Genomic DNA, 13,315 nt, shown 5'->3' on the forward strand with positions numbered 1-13,315 from the left:
AATGTCCAGTAAACAGTCCATGATCAAGAGAATCAACATCGGCCATCCATTCAAACAACTCTTAATTTATCCTTGTTCTTTCTCCCATTTACTAGCTTTTCCTCTTTTCCGAAATTTCACATAAAATTTTGATGTATCTTATAAATACTACACCATCTCTTCTTATTTGATTGTGTGCTCGATCTTCGTACAAAACAAAGATGTTAAACTATATATTTCTCTATCATTGCGAATATTTTAGAACACAAGAACAAGATTTATAATTATTTATTTGTGAGACACAAGTCACAAATTAAATTAAATTAAATTGGTAATAACACGTGTTTGCATGGACTGATTCTGATACAAGTTTTTCCCATTATAATTTATTAGTTGCTAATATTGGTTTAACTTGCAGCACGAGGATTCCAGCCAACTCCGGCCTAATAGGCTAAATGGCTAATACCAGCTGGTCTATTTCGCAGGTCCATTTATGGCGTGATCGTAAGATTGCGAATAATTGCGGCTAATCATGCCCATCGCATTCCCAAGTCCCACTGCGCTGTTTTCCTAAACGACGACACACAGAAGCAACCAACTTCCTTAAAAGACAGGTTCTCTCTTCCGATTCAAATAGAAAGAACAAAGAAGGGGCAAGCAGAATAAAAAGCTCACCTTTGTACGTTTTTCCTCAGTTCCTCTGTCTCATCCGAAGCTCTTGGATATGGAAGTAGAGAGGGAGTCGTCGTCGTCCTCGTCTTCGCCTCTATTTTGGTCCCAATCGCAGAAAGCTCCCTCCTTTTCTGGTTCTCCACCTTCTTCTTCTTCTTCTTCTTCTTCTTCGGGGATACGAACATGGGTTTTAGTGCTTCTGATTTCCACCTTCGTCATTCTCTTTATCCCCTCTGTTCTGTCGTCTAGCTTTCGCGGCTTTCGTCCAAGCCTTGTGAAGAACGGATGGAATACGCTTAATATCGCCCTCGTCGTCTTCGCCATTCTGTGCGGTCTTCTTGGACGCGATAATGTTGCTTCCGGTGGTGGTGGCGGAGAAGATAGGGAAGAAGCCGAGAAAATGTCGGTGATAGCGCCGCCGCCGACGCAGTCTCAGGAGTGGGTGGGGATCGGATACTCCCCTGTTCCTGAGCAGAGTGTTTACGAGGTGAATCAAACGGTTGGAATCCGGCGGATGAGGAGCAGCAGTTCCTACCCCTATCTCCGGCCGGAGATTGACACCGGTGACAACTGGGGCGCGACCGATAGCTGGCGGTTCTCCGACGATATCCAGTTGTACCGGCGGCGGCGGCGGTCTGATCTACCCGAGTGGGAGATTTCCGGTGGTCCGGGAGTTAAGACGATTCAAGTGGACACTTTTGAGTTGACGACAAGCCCCTTGAAATCTCCACCGCCGCAGCCGCGGCCGCCACCGTCACCTCCGCCGCCGCCGCCGACGCAGCCGAAAAGTATTACTGTGAAGAAGTTACCACATACCCCGCCTAAAATCATGCCGCCTCTTCAGCCGGCAGTTCCACCTCCTCCGCCGCCACCTCCACCACCTCCTGTATTTGCGGAGCAGAGGAAGAATAGCCACAAGAAGCGCAGTGGCGCCGCAGCGAAGGACATTGCGACTGCCATCGCATTATTCTACAACAAGAAGAAGCGGAGGAGTAAAGTGAAGAAGATCCACGACGACGATTCGCTAATCTCCGCCTCGCCGTCAACTCCTCCTCCTCCTCCGCCGCCGCCGCCACCGCCACAGTCCTCCGTCTTCTCACAGTTATTCTCAACCAAGAAAGGAGGGAGTAAAAGCAAGAGATTCAATTCCATCTCCGATCACCGATCCCCGCCACCACCACCGCCTCCCCCTCCACCAAAGAAGGAACCCTCGCTCTTCTCCGACCACCGCCTTCCTCCGAGAAAGAAGAAAGAGAAAACACCCACCTTTATAAACACTTATCCAATCGCTCCGCCTTCCCCTCTCCCTCCGCCCCCACCTCCTCCTCCGACCTGCGATGACGATGGCGGCGACGCGAAGCCCGCCGATGAGGCAAAAGCGTCGCCTTTCTGTCCGAGCCCAGACGTGAACAACAAAGCAGACGTGTTCATCAAGCGCTTCCGCGATGGACTTAAGCTCGAGAAGCTCAACTCAATCCGAGAGAAACAACGACGGCAACAAGATCAGCCGCAGGAAAGGCAACTGGAAGCTGGTATAGAGATGGAGATGGAACAGCAGATCATGACTATGATGATGATCGGAATGGACGACAATGTGAAACTAATTTAATTTTTTTTTTAATCTGTTCATCATTTATTTATACTTTTTACAACAATGTTCGGTGTGCGAGTGATTAAATAAAATTGCGAAATTCACTGTAAATTACACTGCTGGCAGGAGAGCCAAAGGGCTGATCATTTGATCAGCTGCTTGAATTTTCAATATATAAAATATTATGAAAAGTTTATCTAAATTTTCAAATCAGCGTAAAATGTGGGTTTTTTTTCTTCAAAAGTGAACAAAATTATGTGATTTGAATTAACTATAGGAGACTATCCTTTCAATTATCATTAATCATTATTGAGAAAATAGTTTTCATAAAATTTTAAGAGTGTATTTGAGGAACAATTATTAGGTCCTCCGACTCGACGTAGAGTTACGTCCGGTCGGAGCTAAAATCGCGTTAAAAAATGAGAAATACCGAGCAAATACGGAGCAATACCAAACAATAACGAGGAATACCATCATGTGAAGACGCAATACCGAGTTATACCGAACTATACCGAGCAATACTGAGTTATACAAAAAAATACCGAGTTTTTCCTAGAAATACCGAGTTTTTTTTGCGGGATTTTAGTGCCGACCAGACGTTCCTTTACGTCCGGTCGGAGGACCTAATAATTGTTTGTATTTGAGAGGACTGTAATTTTTATAAAAATATTTATAAAATTATAATAAAAATAATAATTTTCTAAATATTATTAGTATTAACAAATATATAAAAATAGTAATAATTTTCTAGCAATTATCATAAAAATAATAGATATCCTAAAAAAATAAAATTTGCATAACAAATTTTTTTATAATAATAAAAAATACAAACTTAAAAAATAAAATAATGATAAAATTATCCCTAATAAAAATTTAATGGTTCCCTATTTTAGGATCACATGAAATTAGTGGCATCTTTGAAAGATCTTTGCTTCTATGATGGCACAAGTTATGATCAATTATGGGAATATATCTATGATTAGTTATTTTTAATGAACTAATTATTTTTTTTTAAATTGACTCAAAATCAATAATTAAATAAATAAATTACGTTGAACACAATCATATTCCAACTCAACTCAAAAGCCCTTTTAAGTGATAAATTCATAGATATTTCATATTTATTTGAGATTTATCATGTCCTAATAAGAAATTATGAGGTTACCTAATTGACTAATTAATGTTTGCAAGCTTCTGTGAACTATCAATTTGGTTGGAGAGAAGGCTTAGGTGTGAATTATGTGCTTAATTTAGGCTTCGCTAGGGACGACTTTTTGTTGTTTCTTAAAACAGAATTTTAGTACAAAAATTTAAATTTTTAAACTATAACTCTGCTTTAAAAAACCAATAAAAAGGTCTCTGATTAGTTTAAATGGATTTGTCAGCAAGTTTTATTAAGAAAGATAGTTAAGCATTATTTTTTGTATTCTTGAATGTAGTTTGGTCATCTAATGGTAATGGCCCACCTAATCACCATTTATGTTTACAATATGCTCAATATAATTATTGTAGTGAGCAAGATAATCGTTGATGAGAGCACAATGGACGAGTTCATCATCAATAAATTATAGATATTTGATAATTAGTTACAAGTAGCATCTGAAAGACTTACTGGATGTTAAAGAACAATGATTAATCTATAAATATGTATGGTTTATAATTCAAAGGCTCGCAGAATACTAGAGATTCATATTCAAATTATGAAATCTTCCTTAATAGTTATCCAATGACTCACAAGATTGTTGGGAAGTAGTGATTTATCTATGAATGTTAGGCATATGTTTTTTAGAGCTTTTGCAATCTAAGAGGAATCCCTATCAAATGTATTTAAAATAAGCCATATTTATAAATTTTTAGAGCACTCTTTAGTCTCATGTGAAATTTTCTTTGTAATTATTTATAATGGATGATGAAGATCATATCCTCTTATGATCAAGTCGTGATCAAATGATAGAGTCCCGTAACTTACTATGCCGCATCAAATATACAGAGGCTCCTATGATAAGTCGGTGACAACTACCAAATGTGTTACCATGTGTGATGACAAGATTAGCAATTTTAACTTAAACATGTTGTAGGAGAAGACGACACGTGCAATGGTGAATGAGCAAGTTTTAATGGACTAATTAACTTGAACAATTTCATAAAATTTCATCATCTATTGGTTGAATTTGGTCGAAATAATCCTCAACTCCTTGCCATTTCTACTTTGATCAACTCCTCTTCCAATGAGTAGCATTTTGAGGTGATCAATTCACAAAACTACAGTGTATTAAAGGTGCAATGAATCGATTAAATATTTATCTTTCTAGATGAGCAACATTTTGAGTTGCACAATAAGGAGCTCATGTTAACGCGATTAGATACCTCCAACATATAGGTTCCGATGAGACAGACTTGATAAATCTTTTTTTTTAGACCGACTTGATAAATCAATTTGGTGATTGCTCCACTATTAGGTTAGCCACTTCTCTACATGTGCCATATTCAAACACAAAGAAGGGAGAGGAATTAAGTCATAATATGTTTGAAATTTTGAATTTAGTTTGAGACGATTATAATATATGAATAATTTATCAAAATTTGTATTACACTCATATCAAAGCAAATATATGAGTTTTAAAACTAATCATGATCAAAATATGCTAAGAATAGTCTCACCCAATTTTTCCCTATTCAGAGTGTTTTCTGACTACCTTTATATATCAAATCAGTCCAAATCTTACACTAACTTAGTCCTCCGTATTATTTGATAAGATGTGAATCTTTATGTTCCAAACAATTCAAACTATTTCTCATGTTATTAGTTTGATGTCATAGGGCACTGGCTATGCCAATTCCATCTCAAAATCGATAGATCAAATCGACGAATATTCTCTCTCATCACGCATTGATTGGCTTGTTTAATGTGAAACTCAATCTACAATTTTGATTAAACAATTTGCTCAATAACAAATTGATTAATTTTGGCATGAAATTTTGGGTTTGAATTAGCCAGCTCATTATAACAACCTAATAACTTGTTGAGGGGTTTCCTCTTGGGCCCAACCAATTTGGTAAGCCAACCTGTTTCAATGGATGAATAGTATGACTAAAATAGTCCAATTAAAGCTTGCTTTTTTCTTGTAAAGTTGTCCTTTTCACCTAATATCTCATAGAGTAGAAGAACGCGGTTTGTTGGCTGTCTCATTGAAATTTTGACTTCCAATGTTATCAAAGAACCCTTTTTCTTCCTTCAACACAACTACTTGAAATGCTTTATTCATCTTCTCCTTCTACCTTGAGCAACTCTTAGGGTATATTCAGAAAATTTCAGAAATATTCGGAGGTAAGTATACCCACATCCAAATCAAGCAGAGCATATATATATATATATATATTAAAATAAAATAAAAAAGTAACCCCAAATAGCCCCCTTTCATTCTGTAAGCTCTGCTTGATTTGAAATTCAAAGAGAGAAAATATTATAGAGATTTGATTTTGCATAACTCATAATGCATCAATTTTGGCAAAAGTTCTCGTTATTATTATTTTTGGGCAAATATAATCCAAAATGCTTTTGGGACTAAAATAATCCAAAAGGGGTAATCTCTTGTGTTTGCTTGTTAATTTTTAAAGTCAAAATCCTTTGAAATTGGTTCTAATTTGTTCAAATTTGAACGTGTGGTCTATTCAAAAAAGTTTGAACTCGATTTAAACGTAAGTTTAAAATGAATTCAAACCATGGTTCACACCTCATTCAAGCATGTTTTAAATCAAATTGAATAAAGTTCAAAGTGATTTATGTGAGAGAGGAGGCTTGCATTCACATCAGGGAGAGTAGGAGACACTTGTCATGTTAGGGAGAGAAGGAGCTCATGATAGGCAATTGTCAACACGTATCTAGCGGCGATTAGTGCGAATCTTGTTGATGATTTAGTGTGAATCTAGCGGCGATAAGTGGAAGACCTCCTAGTGAAAAGGAAGTCATCATAGGAGCACATCCAATATCTAAAGGAGACATTCACCATACTAAAAAGGTAAAATATGCGACTTCATTCACTGAAGTGTATTTATAGTGCATATTTAGGTAATTTTTTTATGTTTCTCCTCGCTCTAATGGATAATAAATTCAATTTGAATAAGGCAAATGCTATCATAGAGATGTCACCACCCAAGACCATGAGGGATATGTAGCAAATCACTAAGCAAGTCATGAGATGTGCTCGCCCTTCTTTCAAGTTGTGAGGAGGCCAAGCATCTACATACATCAAGGAGTGTGAGTTAGCCTTCAACAACTAAAAATTCTTCCTCTTCTCGTCCCCACTATTGTAAAGCCCAAGGCTAGCTACCACTAAATCTTGGAGCCAATAAAGATGCCATCAGCTCCATGCTAGTTTGAGAAGACTGAAAAATGTGATGATATATCTACTATATAAGAAAGATATTGAGACGCCTCAAGCAAAGATATCCTAACATGGAAAAGCTTGTGTGGGCTCACGTGGTCTCGTTTTGGCAGCTACAAACTTATGTCCAAGCCCATTTGATTCAAGTTATCATTGACCATCACCTAAATGTTGTACTCGCCAAGCCGCATCACTGAAGGAGGCTCATCAAACGATCAGTGGAGCACAATATATTTAATCTCCAATATAATGTGGACTTCAATTAAGTCCTATGTAAATTTTCTCATAGATTTTAACCTCCCTGACTCTGAAAAAGGTGGCAACATAAGAGGTGGGCCGATCTTTGACACTACATTTAGATAGTGCATTAGGAAAACATAATGTAGGAGTGGGATGGTGTTTAAAATCCCCATAAAATTATTATTACACAAACCACTCAGATAGAATTTAAAGTCACTAATAATCAAGCTAAATACGACTCTTATTACAAGGATAATGTTTGTCATTGGAATGGGAGTTAGACAATTGATTATCTACTCAAACTCACAGATCATTGTAAATCAAATGATGGTGTATATGAAGTACGTACTGTTGCTCTAAAAATATCTTTTTTAAAGTTAAGGCATAGATCGATAAGTTCGAATATTTCAAAAATAACAAAAACCCCATATGGAGAAGAATTAACTTGCCAACTTGTTAGCAAAGTTGGATAACCCTGATGGGCAATCAATCCTAAAGGTGTCATGGCCTAGCATTAAGGAAGGAAAATAGATATAGGTAGAGGAACCGGAAAACACTTAGTAAGTTGGGTGGACCCTTGTGTAGAGCACTTAAAGATATGAAAGGCTATTGCCAAGGTCTCAGTCTCACGTTGATTCAAAATTAAAATAGGCTAGTATAATTTATTCATTGAAGAGATATTCAAATGGTCAACAACATATTTGATTCTAAGGTTCAATGAGTATGGATTAATGCTAATAACCAAAAAATAGTTCTACGCCCTGAGGATCTCTTGCCTCAATTTAACCAACTCACCAATAGCAGATGTCCACAATCAGGGCCACTAATTTACTATAAACCTCCCAAATCAAGCTACAGGAAGCTCACACATTCGAATCCTATGATTACGACTTCATTGATTGTACAGACTCAACTCTCTTTTCTAGGAACTTGCCTCTCGATGTAACACTTACTAAATCAGTGAGCTGATGCACTATTCTAACTCGATCGGGTAAGAGAAATTTATACATTTCTGTATTTTGCGTGTGTTTGTGAGTGTTATGAGTGCTTAAGTGTGCTTGAATATACTATGAAGTGGGTATAAGAAGTCATTGTGGATGTGAATGAAAATCTGGAATTTTTTTATATGAGCGTTGGGACGCTGGGTTGGCAACACTGTGGCGACATTAGCTCTCCATCTAAATTTTGGAAATAAACTAATGTTGCGACATTAAAGGCAGGTGTTATGGTGTTGCAGGGTCAAGCTCTTTGGCATTAGATCAAATTTTTATAAAAATATCCAAAATTATTTTCTATGTCGTTTTCTAAAAAACCTAAAATTCATTTAGAAAGATAAAGCTGAATTTTGGTGACTCTGATATGCTTTCTATTGTTCGGACAGTTGTTCTTGTCCGTACTCCGAACGGAATAATTTCTCTTACTTTTGAGGGTGGGCAAACTCTCATCACTTTCTTTCCTCCTCAAAAATCAATCCATTTATAAAATACTTGACAATTAATCACTACTACAAACCCATATGATCGAAAAAGCGCAAATACATTAATAGAAACAGTGCAGTTTGATTAGATTAATCTAACAATAATAGAAACAATGCAATCCTCCTAATCATTGTCCAAACATTTCTATTGAACAATCATTTATTTTTATTTATTTTTTTAAGCTTAAAGAATCATCTAGAACTTCACCATTTCATCATCTAGAAGAAAGTGTTGCTCTCTCAACAGTATTAAAGTAACCCATTTCTTTTACCTTTTAAAAAATAAATAAATCAACCTAAGCTTTTATAACAAACAATTGGAAATTTGAGTTTGCTCCAAATTTTTAAATTATTTTTTTAAGGAGAAGAACAAAGATCATATTAATGTATTTACATGAACGAAATGTATTTAAACATAAGATAAACATAATCAATGATTGTATTTAAATGAGGATGCGCCATCTAAAGCAGTATGTAATATATATATATATATATATCTTTAGCTTTACAAGGATTCAACTATGGGTGTAAATATTTGACACGATTCGAAAACCTGATCCCATTAAGGAAGGAAAATAGATATAGGTAGAGGAACCGGAAAACACTTAGTAAGTTGGGTGGACCCTTGTGTAGAGCACTTAAAGATATGAAAGGCTATTGTCAATGTCGCAGTCTCACGTTGATTCAAAATTAAAATAGGCTAGTATAATTTATTCATTGAAGAGATATTCAAATGGTCAACAACATATTTGATTCTAAGGTTCAATGAGTATGGATTAATGCTAATAACCAAAAAATAGTTCTACGCCCTGAGGATCTCTTGCCTCAATTTAACCAACTCACCAATAGCAGATGCCCACAATCAGGGCCACTAATTTACTATAAACCTCCCAAATCAAGCTACAGAAAGCTCACACCTTCGAATCCTATGATTACGACTTCATTGATTGTACAGACTCAACTCTCTTTTCTAGGAACTTGCCTCTTGATGTAACACTTACTAAATCAGTGAGTTGATGCACTATTCTAACTCGAACGGGTAAGAGAAATTTATACATTTATGTATTTTGCGTGTGTTTGTGAGTGTTATGAGTGCTTAAGTGTGCTTGAATATATTATGCAGTGGGTCTAAGAAGTCATTGTGGATGTGAATGAAAATATGGAATTTTTTTATATGAGTGTTGGGACGCTGGGTTGGCAACACTGTGGCGTTGAGCTCTCTAGCTAATTTTTGAAAATAATGCAATCTAACAATAATAGAAACAATGCGATCCACCTAATGATTGTCCAAACATTCCTATTGAACAATAATTTTTTTTTTTAAAGCTTAAAGAATCATCTAGAACTTCACCATTTCATCATCTAGAAGAAAGTGTTGCTCTCTCAACAGTATTAAAGTGACCCATTTCTTTTACCTTTAAAAAAATAAATAAATCAACCTAAGCTTTTACAACAAACATTTGGAAATTTGAGTTATATATATGGGCCAATTGAGAGATTGCTGGAAAATTCCTAATGTGACTCATATATAAATATTAATTACACATTATGTACTATCTAAATTTAAGCCTATTAAATTTATGATCTACTTGATTATTGATTTTTATTTGTCTTATGTGATATTTGATTAATTTTATAAGAAGTTAGATATTATGTAAAAAGATTGTGTATTATAATATACTTTAATGATGTCCTAAAATAAAATAAATATATTAGGTATAAATAGGGACAATGGTCCCTAGTCTAAGTGGTTGGTTCTTATATTTCTCACATCCTATCTTAAATGAAAAGTACAGGTGTCAATTATTGACCCGACCCAATAATCCGACCCAAAAAAATTTGGGTTCAAGTCAACCTTTCAACAAACGGGTCTGATTCAGGTTCCAATTCATGACCCATTTGAAAAATCGGTGGGGCCTAGGTCAACCCGCTAAACCAAATTTGACCCTAGTTCTGGATGTCCACTCGCGTTCCCACACCCGCACAGGCTCCAGCGCGCTGCTTTGCTCCTTGTGCATTCACACCACACCGTACCCTCACAACCAGCAGTACTCGTGTCACCCGCAGTTTGCATTCGCACCCCAGGTCCTCGCACCCATGCTCACACCATGCCTTCGAACCCAACACTCGCATTTGCATAGTGCAACTTGTGCTCGCACTTGACCCTTTCCCGCTTGCATCATGCACCTCACACTCATGCTTTCCCCCTGGCGAGCACCCTTGCTCGCTTGTTGCCCTACTAGCAATCCGGGTTAGCGGCTCAGGTCAGGTCAACCCGACAATCCGACGGATTGGGTCCGGGATTGATTCCAGACCTGTTAGTCTATTAGGGTCTAGGTTGGATTAGTTGAAGGCGGATCAATTTCGGATTGCATTCAAACCTGACCCGAAAATCCATTTTGACATCCCTAATGAAAATATTGCTCTTTCTAATTAAGAATACATTCAAACACTTATGATCTAAAACCCTAATTCAGTATTTCAATGAATTAAAAAAAAATACATAAACACTTATGATAAATTTCTCTCAATAATTTGACACCATATCCTAATACAATAAAATTAAACTTCATCAGCAATGATTTCTCACATGTCTACCTTCATCAGATCATGACAAACTATACTATGCTATTAGGTGGCACTCAATATGTGGCCCAAATAAAAGAGAGAAACAACTCATCTTCAACTCATGAAAAGCTTCATTTAACTCAAGAGAATATATTGCCATCACATTCTAAGGCAATCATGGATCAAAGAAATTGGCCTTTGACCAGCTTAAGTGATCCATACACAAACAAACAAAACCAGACATATTTTATTATATAAATACACCCAATCAAACCAACCTGTTCTGTTTGATGATACTAAGATAGCCATTGATTCTTTCTTTCTTTCTTTTAAATTCCTGCATGTAATCATTTGTTGGTTTTTAAAGTGTTTAATTAATGCATTAGATGAGCTGCAATTTTCTCTACAAATACACGTTTAAATGTCATGGTTTGTTGAGTTATTTTATGCCGGGTGGCAAACGGTGGGGCAATGAACTATGTGATTAACAATAGGTTTAGGCTTTGTTTGGGGCGATTTTTTGTTGCTTCTTAAAGCAATTTTTTAGTATAATTTTTTTTCTTTTTTTACCGAAAAGCTGATTTAAGAAGCAATAAAAAAGCCGTCCCAAACGAACCCTTAGATTTCGTTCGGGACAAATAACAATTTTCTAGTGCATAAATGTCTTGAAAATAGTAGTAAAAGGCAGTTCCAAACAAAATCTTAGGCTTTCTTTGGGCCGGCTTTCTTATTGCTTCTAAAAGCAACTTTTTAGTACAAAAATCAAATTTTTGTTCTAAAAAGAAGCGGCTTTAAAAAGTATTAAGAAAGTCGTCCCACACATGAAGCCTTATTATCCAATATTTTCTCTCAATTATTGTGAATCTAGTTCATAAATGAGATAATTAATATAATATTAAAGTGATTAAGTGATATATATGAAGTACAAGACATTAAGTCAACAGGAAAAGAGAATGAATGATGAATAATTTTTACATATAATTAATAGAAAATTTAGGATAATATTATCTCTAAATGATACTTTATTTTGAATAAAATAATTCAATTTTTTAATCATAGGATATCTTCACTTTATGATTAAAAAAATCAAGTTACATGAAATTTTAATGAGCATGTGGATGTAAACGAACAAATTTCATACTGTTAGAATATTACCAGTTCACCATTATATTCTCTATATATAGCATGCTGTACACATTAACGGTTTATTATTAATAATATTTTCATTTTCTCCTGTTTTGCTCTGCTTCCATTTCTTGCCCGTCTCCTTCGTTTATCATTTCTATCATGGTATCATGAGCCAAACAATGGGAGATCAAGAATCGGCGAATTCCCACCCTCCCTCCTCCGCCGCCCTCTCCGGCAATAACTCAGAGATTCACATTCCCCCACAACTCAAGTTCCTCATCTCCAATATCAAGAACCTCGTCCCCAATGCCCTCACCACCGAGAATTATGCGATTTGGCGTATTCAACTTCTCCAACAATTCACGGCCAACGGCTATGTAGGGCATCTCACCGGAACTATTACCTGCCCATCCGATGCTTCTTCTCCGGAGTACCAACGTTGGCATTTAGCCGACAACAACCTCCTCTCCGCCCTCTTCTCGACAATTTCTCCACCTATACTTCCCTACGTCATTTCTTGCACTACCGTTCACGACGTGTGGCTCGTTCTTGAAAGACGCCTTCAACCTACCTGTCGATCGCGCGTCATTCAGCTCAAGAACGAGCTTCACCACGTGCAAATGCAAAATTTGACAATGCAGCAATATCTCAACCACGTCAAATCCATCGTCGACAACATTGCGGCATCCGGATCTCATGTCGACACGGAGGATGTCATTCTGCACATCCTCAACGGCCTTCCGTCCACATACACTTCGTTCAAAGCCGCCATCCGCACCTCCCCGCTCCCTATGGATCTTGATAACCTTTATTCTCTTCTTTGCAGCGAAGAGATTAACGTTCATCAAGAATTATCCAGAGAAAATTCAACGGTCTCCAGTGCTACCGCTCTCCACGCTATGTCTTCAAATCAGTCCCGAAATCGTCCTCCGCGCAGATTCAACAAGAACCGCACTATCAACACGGGAACTGCCCCGCCTCAACCCAGCGCCACTTCGAATGTGCAAAGCCCCGCTTCTCCGAACATCACTAGGCCTATTTGTCAGATTTGTAACAAAGTTGGTCACATAGCACTTAACTGCTGGCACCGCTCGAATCCAAGGTTTGCTCCGACCAATCCACGATCCATTTCAGCTATGCTTCCCCAACCGACTTCGTCTACCTCCCAAGATTGGATCATTGATTCGGGTGCCTCCAACCATCTCACTCCCGATTTGAACAACCTACAATATCAGACACCATATAATGGTTCAGATGGCGTTTCTATTGCCAACG

At 37.1% G+C, this 13,315-nt stretch overlaps 1 protein-coding gene across 1 annotated transcript; it reads left to right on the plus strand.

Annotated features, from left to right (window-relative positions):
• The first annotated feature begins 474 nt into the window (after positions 1-474).
• On the plus strand, positions 475-2,370 carry LOC110091858 (wiskott-Aldrich syndrome protein family member 2). The gene has a single exon (XM_020816111.2). The coding sequence runs from the start codon at positions 704-706 to the stop codon at positions 2,258-2,260; it is 1,557 nt and encodes a 518-aa protein (XP_020671770.1). The 5' UTR covers positions 475-703; the 3' UTR covers positions 2,261-2,370.
• Positions 2,371-13,315: the final 10,945 nt, after the last annotated feature.

The sequence above is a fragment of the Dendrobium catenatum genome, unplaced genomic scaffold, assembly GCF_001605985.2.
Source record: "Dendrobium catenatum unplaced genomic scaffold, ASM160598v2 fragScaff_scaffold_231, whole genome shotgun sequence".
NCBI classification, from domain to species: Eukaryota; Viridiplantae; Streptophyta; class Magnoliopsida; order Asparagales; family Orchidaceae; genus Dendrobium; species Dendrobium catenatum.